This window comes from Cyrtonyx montezumae, unplaced genomic scaffold, assembly GCF_038088225.1.
Source record: "Cyrtonyx montezumae isolate F1298 unplaced genomic scaffold, pur_monq_1.0 scaffold_25, whole genome shotgun sequence".
Classification (NCBI taxonomy): domain Eukaryota; kingdom Metazoa; phylum Chordata; class Aves; order Galliformes; family Odontophoridae; genus Cyrtonyx; species Cyrtonyx montezumae.
This window is the reverse complement of record NW_027071992.1, coordinates 15260913-15271576: the sequence shown is the minus strand read 5'-3', so window position 1 is coordinate 15271576 and position 10664 is coordinate 15260913. Positions and strand designations below refer to the sequence as shown.

Genomic DNA, 10664 nt, shown 5'->3' with positions numbered 1-10664 from the left:
TCTTACTTTAGCTGCCCCCGCTGACAGACCCCTTCCCTGGACTGTGCAGCCATCAGCTTTCACCTCTGTGCAATTGCTGTAATCCCAGGATGCCCATCCAAGGCAGGGTCTGATTTCAGCGGTGCCTCCAAGGAAATGCTACTTTCTCCCTTGAGAAAGCTGCTTCTAATTTTAAACAGCAGCAAATCACTGTGGCTCTGTGCACCCCTGGTGGCAGTGACATAAATAACGGGTTGAGTAACGCCTATAGGCAGCATGCACTGTCAGGCAGAGATCTCCTGAAGCTTCACCCAACGTTTGCTCAAATAAAACCAGAGGGATTTCCCCCACGTCTGCTCCCACACCCTGTCTACTGGCAGCCTTTGGGACCTCTGTCCACTTCTTCACAGAGCTCCTCTGCTTTCCCCTTAAGTTTCAGATGCTCCTTGTTTCTCCAGCATCTCTCAGGAGTGGGAATAATTTCCAGCAGTCAAGAGCAAAACTCTGTCTCTTCTCAAGTCTTGGTCCACTAAGACTGCATGGCATAGAGCCTGCTTGGAGCAGTACAGGGCTGATAAAGGAATCTCTGCTGTCCCAAAAGCAGGTGCACCTGTTTGCTGGGCCCCCAGGAGGGGCTGCACCTTCCACTGAGCACGGCAGACCTGCTGCTCCTTTCAGCACCCAAGTCCCCTGCTGATTAATGCTGATGCTATTTGGTGCTCTCCTCACCCTCAGCAAATAGGGTTGCAGGCTTCCATATTTGACTAATAAGGCTGTGTGTGTTGCAGCCACTCTCCTCCTCCATGCCAACTGGGAGACAACAGCAGCCGCTTGGTTTCAAAACAAAAAACCTATTACTTAAATTGGGAAAAGCTTTGAATCATGTAGGTCAGCCTGTCCCGGGGAGAAAAGTGGGACTGGCAGCATGCGAGCAGGGAACCTGTGGGAGACATCCAGGCAAAGAGAGCACTGCTGTGCTGGAAATTTAGGTCGAGGAAAGGGTTGCTCTAACCCCGTCCCAGCACACGAGCTCCATTCTCTTCCACCATCTCAGCATTCGCCCTTTTGGGGTGGCATTGCCAAATGCTAAGTGCCATCTCCCTAGGTGGGGAGCAGGGAAACAGGTCAGGACATTACTTCTGTCAGCACAGCAAAGTGGGGTTGGTGGAGCAGTGACTCCTCGCTTCAGCTCCCAGCAAACTCCACTCAGAGCTGGAGTTTTGCACCCCATCTCACCCATACCAGCCTCCTCAGTAGGCTGGGATGCCCCACACGGCCCCCTTACCTTCCTCCCCGTACTGGTCATACACGGCTCGCTTTTTGGGGTCACTCAGCACATCGTAAGCCTCCGCAATCTCCTTGAACTTCTCCTCAGCGTTGGGATCTTTATTCTTATCAGGGTGATACTTGAGGGCCATTTTCCGGTAGGCTTTCTTGATTTCATCCTCGTTGGCTCCAGACTGGATGCCCAAAATCTTGTAGTAGTCCTTCCCCATGACGGCGGCAACGCTGCCAGGCGCTGAGTACTTATTCCTGAAAGCAGAAAGATGGCACTCTGTAAGGTGAGCACAGTGCTGGGGCACAGTGGGACCAGCACCCACTTAACACAGAGCTCCCTGCTTCGTACCGTCCAGCAGCACCACAGCCACCCCAAGTGCAGGTTTCACCTCCGAGGCAGGGCACAGGCAAAGCACAGGGAGCTGTTAACGTGGCACAGCCAGTACGTCCCTTGGCTGCAGCTTCCCCTGCCCCATTGCCAAGGTGAGGACAGAAGGATCCATCCCGTGTGCTGCTCTTGCTGGATAGGGAGCGCCGCACAATGTGCGGGATGGTTATAGGGGTGATGACATCACAGAGGCTGCTGTAGGCGTGACGGGCTAAATGCAGCCATGCCCCCCCGCCATGGGGATCTGCAACCCCATACAGGGCACCAGCAGGGCTGGAGGGGCTGGGGGAGCAGCAGGGACTGCGCCGCCGCGCTCACCTTAGAGGAACTTCAAACATTCTGTTCCTGAAAGCAATTGGCATTCAGCTGGAGATAAGTGCTTCCAGCAAGTCAGAGCTGTAATTTGTATTTAGTGCAGAGGGAATGAAGCCGTTAGACAGAAACATCTTGCACTGGTGGGAGGCTTTTTGCTTAAAAAAAATAAAAAAATAAAATTAAATGCTTTCTAGCCTGACTTGCACTCCCTTAGAGTCTCCACGTAACCGCTGCAGTAAGCCAGAATTATTAAGTGTTATAAGAGACGGTGAAATGTCATCGCAGCCTGACATGATGCAGTGAGGTCAGCACAGGCAGCGGCTCCCTGTGCTCACTTTCTCCATCATGTGGGAGGATCAGGACCAAACCATGCCTATACTAAGGCATTGAAAACCCAATGGCCACAGCACAGGGAAAAGGGGCGGCAGTTAATTCACCCCACAGGCATGCTGAGGGAACAGCGAACCCAGCAGGGTCATGGAAACTTGGGGAGCAGCTCAGGGAGTCATGAGGCCATGCTTCCCAAATGACGTTTTCCACTGCCTCCTCCCACTTGGTTTCTCTGCTGAGGGCTCCTGTCTCTCCCAAGCCAACCCACACCAGGTACTTGCTCCTTAGAATCACAGAATCATTAGGGTTGGAAAGGATCATGAACATCACCAAAATTAACCCCAATCCACCCCAACCATGCCCACCAACCATACTCCTCAGAGCTACATCTCCACGTCACTGCAGCACCTCCAGGGACAGTGACTCTACCACCTCTCTACACATCCTGATCCAACGCCTCAATGCTCTTCCTAATGACAAATTTTTCCTAACATCCAACCTAATATCCTTGCTGCGTTCTTCCCCAGCCCTTGCCCTAGGTGACCCTCTGATCCTCAGCGCACTCTGCTAAGCACTTGTGCTCCCATCCCATTTTCCTCTCTAGACCCAGGCATGCCCTAATGCCACCCTTGCTCGCTCTGGGCAGCTCCAGCCCTCTAAGCCCCCCCCAGCTGATGTGTTTCTGCATCAGATGCCCATTCCCAGGGCCAAGTGTTTTCCTATTCTTGCTCCATCCAGACCCACTGGAGGTCTTCAGGGTTACCATTGCTGTGCTAGAGCAGAGAATGCCACTGGGCTTGCTGCCCACTGCCCACAGTGATTCTGACATCCATGGCAATGGCTTGGACCCACTGGGTCCAGCCATGGGAACATGGTTTAGAGGGCATGGTGATAGTGGACTGATGGCTGGACTTGATGATTGTAGAGGTCTTTTTCCTGACCTTAATGATTCTACCCTCCTCCAAACCACCAGTTTTATGGCTTCTGCTCCAGTGCTACAGCATCACACAGCTTCAGGTCTGGAGGACAGGGTCAGACAGCAGACTCTGCCCTATGTGCCTGTGGGGCAGAACGGAGAGGCAGTGCCGAGCTATTGTTAGAGACATGAGAAGGCCTCTGGGGGTGTAAAGAGCATCCTACAGCATCTCCAGATCCCAGCTTCTAAATGCCAGCACGTTTCTGTACCAGCACAGCCCTCCAGCTTCTGTGCAAAGAGCTGCCGAGCCCACACAGCCATTACGAGATGCTCTACCCTGTGCCCACCACCATCTGCATCTGCTCAATGACTCCCAGCAGGAGCCTGTGACAAGGAGTGGGGGATGCACTGGGACCCCAGAGGTGACCCAAAAGGTTGTTTTGTGCCATGCCATAGAAATAAAGCATTACCACAGTCTTCCCCAGAACAGTGTGGCTGAAGTCCAACAGCCCTCACCCAGGGGTAGTGGCAGCCCACCGCATCCACCAAGCCCAGGACACAGCCTCCAGACGCGCAGAGGCTCTTGCCTGAGATAACCCTAGGGAAAACAGGCCCCCTGTTTTGTCTGGCAGCAAGGTCAAACAGCAGACTGAAGACAAACTGCTTCTACGCCCTGAACAGGAGATCTCACCCAAATCAGTGCCACCAGAGACCCCACAGCAATTTCTACATTACAGCAATCCCTGCCCAAACCTCCTGCATGCACCACCAAGAGGTCTTTGACCAGCAGGACGCGTGCCGGGGTCCAGCCCACCCCCGGGTGCCATTGGTGCCTCTCCCAGCCCTTGGGATGGCACACCCCATACCTCCCACCCTGCTCACCCGCTGCAGCTGTGGGGTGCCCAGGCGGTGACCCACCGGGTCCAGGCACGCTTCGGAGGCGAGCGTCACACGTGTGATGGTAAAACACGATTCTGTCCCCGCACAGCCTCCCTCCCACCTCCCGGCATCAGCTGCGCCAAGCACAGCCCTGCTCTCCCCTTCTGCTCAATCATCCTTCGCTGCCTTCCCATTTAACCCTGTCGAGAGCAGGGGAAATCGCTGCTGAGATGGTGGGTGAGGAGCACTGAGATGGGCGAGGCTTTCAGCATTTCAGATTTGCCATCTGAGCTGGGGCACCACAGTGAAAGGCACTGCGCTCGAAAAAATGCAGAGCAAAGCACTGAACAGATAATCCCGCTCGCCCCTTAACAAAAAGGCAGCGAGACCTTTGTTCCATCCCTGCACATGACATCAGATCGTGCAGCCCCAGGACGGGCAAGCGGATGAATAGCGATCATTTGACGTAACCTTCCCTGCTCCACAGTCATGTAAGGGAACAAACCCACACCGAGAGAGCAGTCCCACTAAGATTTTCCATCCCAGATCATAAGGTCACAGCGGGGCAATAAGCGGCGCCAGGGCAGCACGTGCACTCGAACCACAGCAATTCTCACAAGACGCACAGAGAGCCACTTACCGAAACTTCATAAACACATTCATGCTCCAAGCGCTCCTTCGCAAAGGCTCTAATTTAATTTTAAACATCGCCCCGAGGGCAGCGGGTGCAGAGGGGATGTGGCCGTCACTGCCAGAGCGTCCTCAGCGCGGGGCGAGCGCGACGTCCTTTGTGCGCTGCCATCCCCTCCCCGCTGCCGAAACCTATCAATGAAGGCGCTCGGCAGGCAGTGATTTTCCTCTCATTGGTTTCTAGCAGACTGCTGTGGCCGGGAGGCACAGAGCTCCCAGATTAAGACGTTTCCGCAGCAGGGATGCACGCACTCCCCACTCCCCAGCCCTCAGCCGCCCCCTCCCCGCTGCCGTCCCTAACCCTGGGTTTAGGGCAGGCAGTCCCTGCACTCTGCGGAATGAATGGTGCGCTCCCTCAGTCAGGCTGCTGCACCCACAAAGGGAGGGAGAAAAGTAGGACGGCAGCGATGTGCGAGGCGGGGAAAAGTCGTGGAGAGCGCGGTCCCCTGGGGTCCCCTCCCCAGGTGCCCGCAGAATGGGATCGGTGGATGCGGTCTCATTGGCGGCAGCAGCCCGAACGACACAAAACCTCTTTCTGCGATCACCTCCATTGAAAAAATAACTCACTGCCATCCCGTCCTCCCCCCTACAGCCCAGAGTAACTTCGGAGCTAAGCATCCTTCTGCTGGTGTCCTGGGCACCGTGTCCCCACCTTAGGAATGAACCCCGCAGCCTCGAGGCTCGGGGTGGATGCATACCTCTCCGCGCGGCTCCAGAAGAGCAGGATGGCCGGCATGACAGCACCGGGGCAGGCCGACGAAGCCCAAGTTTGGACAGGCAGCACAAAGGGAGAGCGGCAGCGGGGCAAGCAGAGCCACCCGTGCCCGTTCTGGCTGCCAGTCGCAGGGAAGCAGCCAGCGATGTCATGAGTACACGCAATGAATCATCCCTTCCCCAGGCCCCCACACGCACCGCCCGCTTTCCCCCGCCCCACCGCCAGCCCCCCCCAACCCCCTCCCCAACCCGGCACCTGCGTGGGGATGGGGTGAGCCCGCCCCTGAGTGTGGGGAGGGGGCTCAGCATCATCGGTGCTCTTATTGAGGGTCTACTCACTTTTTCCAGCCCCATGGGGGTAATATCATAGGAATGGGGTTGAGTCCCCTCCTCACCCCATTCTCAGCCTCGGTTAGCACCCACATCAGGATGGGGCTCCCCTCTATTCCCAGCTTCACTGGGATGCCATCAGATGCAAGGAGATGGGGTTCAGCCCTCATTTCCCTCTTCTGCCATGTGTACCCCTGATGGATGCCCTCACGAGAGGGTCAGCCTTTTGTTCACCCCTCGAGTGGTCTCCCAACTCTCATCCCCTGTGTGAGGATGGGGCTCAGCTTCCTCCCACACAGGGACCCCATTCTCTGTCACACACAAGGGGTGTCTACATTTGGATGGAATTAACCCCCCACAGGGGCTCCCTTTTAGTCCCCTTGGGATACTCACTTTCACACGGGAGTGGGGCAAAAAGCCCCCTCCATTCCCACAGAGGCTCCCCAGTTCCCACACTGGCAGCAGCGTGGGGATGGGTCTCAGCCTGCACACTACCCTCCCACTCGGTGACCCCATTTTCCACCCGATGAGGTGGCTCCCCCCATGCCCACCGACCCACCTAGAGAGAGCCCCCCCCACAGCTCACTGCACTGCTCCCCAAGCAGTGCAAGGTGACCCCGAGGGGGGCTTCGGGACGGGAGATGTGGGAAAGGAGTGAGGGTACGGGAGACAGAGTTAACCCTTTGCCATCCCCGCACGCTGTCACCTCAGTTAGGGACAGAGATTAACTCCTTCCTTGCCGCCCCCGTGTCAACACACTGTGTCCTCGAGAGGGAGGGGGATCAGCCATTCCCTCAACATTCGCTTCATACCCGAGAAGTCCGCGGGGGGGGGGGGGGGGGGGGGGGAAATCACAAAATTACTCTGTGGAGGGTGGGGGATCGGTTAACCTCCTCCTCGCCAGCACTTCGTGTTAACCCCCCGCCGCTCCCCTGGATGGGTCATGACTCGCAGCGAAGTGGGCACAGTCCCTTTCCTCCCACCCCCACGGGGACATCGATATCACACCCGCAGCGGGGCAGCGGCGGCTGCTCCCCACCCCCGACGGGGACACGCTGTCACCCCCACGGGGCGGTTTTGAGGGCGGTGTCCGGCCCCATCCGCACGGTCCTGGCAGTACCAGGACCGGCCCCGGCACCACCGGCACTCACCGCTCGCGCTGTCCCGGGGCGCCGCGCACGCACTCCACCACCCCCTCTACCGCCCCCACTGGCTGTGACGTCTGGGGAGTCCCGCCCGCGCTCCCCGTGAAAGAGGGTTGCGGGGGCGGTGCCTTCCCCGCCCCGCCGCTTTCTATTGGGTACAGTTGGTGTCTGTCCCTGGGGAACGCCGTGCTGGTTGGTCTACCTCCGAGGAGGAGGCGGGGAGAAGGGAGGGGGTGGAGTAGAGGCGCCCTTCCTCTCTATCGCCGTCGGTCATTGGACAGTTCAAGCCGACACCGCCCCTCCTGCGCGCTGTCATTGGGCGAATGCTTGGCTCGAGGCCCCGCCCCCTCCTCGCCGCGCCCTTGTGGCACTGGAGAGCGGCGGGATGCCCTCGCGAACCTTCTGGAACGTGTGACGTCACGGGGGCTGGGGGGGGAATGGGGGGTCAGCAGCGCGGCTGCCCACCAGCGTGCGTGGGGCCATGGAGGTAATGATGGGGCAGGGCAGCGGCGGCCTCGGCGGGAAGGACAGCGCTGCTTCCCTGTGGGCTTGGAGGCACTGGATCCTGGCCAGGCCGTGGTGTGGTTCCCTGTCCCAAGCACTGAGTGGCACCGTGCAGGTTGTTGCAGGCCCTGTGGTGCTGTGCCACACAGGATGCCACGCGGGAAGAGCTGCCCTTTGGGAAGCTGTAGTTCTGTGGCTTGTGGCTGTTTGGAAGCCTTTGGTTCATCTCTGGTCCAGGAGAAGTGCAGATAGAAAGCTCTGACTTCAGAGCTGGGAGATGGTGTGCGTAATGTGCTGGTGGCATGATGCAAATGCTGTGTTTCTGTAACTGAGTGGAGGAGGTTTCTGAATGGGGTATTTCGGAGTTCTGCAGTGCATCAGTTGCAGCATTGTCTTGCTGCCTGGTCCTGTGCTGGGGCAGGGGTTCATGATGTGTTTTGCTGTGTCCTGGTGGCATGCAGGTGGCTGCCCGTGATCATTTCCGCCCATGCCTGAGCTGGGAGAGTCAGTGTTTTCACTGTGCTCTCCACACAGCATCTGAGTCATCATGATATTAAACCATCTCTTACTGTTATCTGTCTATCTTGCTGTGTTGTTTTTTTTTTGTTTTTTTTTTTTCTGTCTGTTTGCCTTGAGGGATTGCTGCTCTTGCTACAAAGGGCTTGTGCCACTCATGCAGTGTGATGCCAGTGCCCTAGGCTTGCAAACTCCTTGAGTTCCCTTTCTTGGTGCTTCATCAGTGAAGGCATTTCAGCCCTGGGGCAGCGCAGGCACTGACCGTATCTACCTTCAAAAATGACCACTTGGTGTGCAGCTGTGTGGGCTGAAACAAGGACAGCAGGAGCAAGTGTGTTGTCCCGTGAGGCTTGTAGCATGAGGCCACCAGAAGCAGGGCAGGTGAAGGGTCAGCAGAGCCCCTGCCTCCAGCTCTCTGTGTGCTGTGGTCAGCAGTGTCCTTGGTAACCAACGCTGCTTCTCTTCCACAGGCTATCCACCAGCACATCCGGCACCCTTTTAAAGAAATGCTAGAAAAACGCAGGGAAGGGTGATGGGAATAATTAAAGGTATGAAGCAGTTTCCATACAAGGAACAATTACATAAACTAGCTCTCTTCCGTCTGGGGGAAGAGATGACTGAGGGAGGGATGACGGAGAATAATAAAATCATGTGTGTCTGGGGGAAGCTGAGTGGGGAATGGCTGCTCGAGCTCTCTTCCCTTAAAGTGCTTGCTGCCATCACGTGCTAAAATTGGCAGTGGCACCTCAGGGCAAGAGCCTGCTTCCTGCAGCAGTTTAGGATTAACCTGTGGAGCTGCTGACTTTTGTGAGGATGCTGAAGGTGTGAAAAACTTGCCTGGGGTCAAAAAGAAATTAAGCAAAGGGAAAATGCACTGAATGCTGGTGAACACAGTGGTGAGTTTTCTTGGGTCAGGAAGTCTCCCAGGCTATGAGCTGCTAGGGTCAAGGAGTACATTGCAGAGGTGCTTTCACCCCAGTCTTAAGCTCTTCCCAAGGCCTGCCTTGGCTGTTGAACTTCATCCCAGGGAGAAAGGGGAAGTGGGGAACCATGCCTCTTAGCAGTGGGACTGTTTTTCTGATAAAACACATCTTACATAATTACCTAGAGCTTGAAGGTCAGAACAGCAGATGAGGCCATTCAGCTCTGCAACTTCCTACCTTCATGTCAGGTGCTGAGCGAGTCCCTGGCTGCTATAAAAGCAGTAAAATGGATCTGTCCCATGACCCTACCACAGCCTCCTCAAGGCTGGAAGCTTTTGTGGGATACACTGCCTTGGGTGCACAGATCCCAACATGGCTGAGAGATAGGCAGGAGCTAGGAGACTTGCTACTGCAGTGCCCCAGGTCCTGCTCAGGCTCTCCTGTGACATGGAGAACTCTCTGGCTGGGCAAGCTCTGGAGATGCATCTGAGGACACCGGGCTTGGCGGCAGCAGCAGGGTTTGTACTCTGTTCTCTACAGTGAGAGCAGCGCCCACGTATTTGGTGCTGTCTCTTCTTCCTGCCTGTTCCCATCCTCGGAGATGCCGCCCTCCTTTTTTCAGCACCCAGAGCTGCAGGATGAGGAAAGGGCTGAAAGAAAAAGCCATATCTATATCCGTTGTTTTTTTTTTTTTTCCATTCTTATATCACTCTTTATTTTTTATTGTTGAGTAGCCACCTCCTTCCCCAGCTGTTAGTGTCCTGACTGTGGTCTGAGCTGGTCACATCTGCAAGATAGTGGTGGTGGTGGTGTGTTGTCTTCCAGGTCTTGGGGTCAGCTCCTGCCCTGCATGCTGTGTAGGTGATGTTGGTCATGAGGACATGGTCACTCTGGACTCTTGCAGCCCCTGGCCTCTTCCCATGGGAGACCATCCACCTGAGATATCTCTGCCAGCTCCCAGTATCCCCAGCACTTTCAGGAGCCTCAGCACAAGGGTTATGCCTGCCTGACACTGGGCATGAGGGCAGCTGGGTAGAAAGGGTCCCCCAGGAAATGTCTTACCCAAAGCCCTGCTCAAAACAGGCTCAGGCATGGGATCACAGTGGGTTGCTCAGGGCTTTATCTGGGCTGAAAGCCACTGAGGACGGCGCCAGCACCAGAAGGTTTTGTTCCAGCAGCCTCTCCATGTCCTTGTGGCACTGATCTCATCAGAGCCCCCCCTGGATTCCTGCGGGCATGCAGGAGGAAGGGGATGGAAATGGCTATTAGTGATAATGACGATGTTTAATTTCTCCTTGCCCATTGATGCTGAGGACGCCGGCTGCTGCCTCCCCCTGCCAGTGCTGCCGCCGGCCTCTCCGCGCTGTGCACCTGTGGGGGTGGCATAATAAGCCATGTCCTCAGCTCAACCTGCCGCTTCCTCTCCCGGCAGCGTCTGAGCTGCCAGCTGGGTTATTTCTTTTTTCTTTCTGCCTCTATTTTCAAGTGGTTCCCAGCTAGCATTGGCATCCAGTCTCCACCAGAGACCTCCCCCCAGGCTGACCACGGTGAGCCCCCATGGTGAGAACCTCGGGCTCTCCTGTGCGTGTCAGGTTTGTGGAGGTGGAAATGTCTCTCTCCTTGGGAGGAGTTGGTCCTCTCCAGTAATCACAGCTGTGCCCAGAGGAGTCATTCCAAGAGGAGTGGCCAAAACTCGAGTGTGGGAGTGTGATGGGAGGGCAGCAAGGGGAATGCTGTGGTGTTTGGTGGGGGCAAGA

At 56.3% G+C, this 10664-nt stretch overlaps 1 protein-coding gene across 3 annotated transcripts in view; it reads right to left on the bottom strand.

Moving 5' to 3' along the window:
* The window catches only part of DNAJB5 (DnaJ heat shock protein family (Hsp40) member B5), a 19323-nt gene extending 12294 nt beyond the window's left edge, over positions 1-7029 (bottom strand). Inside the window, exons 1-2 of one of the 3 annotated variants that reach the window (XM_065740045.1) lie at positions 6971-7029; positions 1265-1512 (exon numbers count right to left, since the gene is read on the bottom strand). In XM_065740045.1, coding sequence (XP_065596117.1) covers positions 1265-1475 — 211 coding nt within the window. In that variant the 5' untranslated portion in view covers positions 1476-1512; positions 6971-7029. Of the gene's footprint in view, positions 1-1264; positions 1513-1606; positions 1689-5473; positions 5564-6970 lie in introns of those variants that run through there. The other 2 variants (XM_065740043.1, XM_065740044.1) reach the window with 2 other exon arrangements.
* Between the last annotated feature and the right edge of the window lie 3635 nt (positions 7030-10664).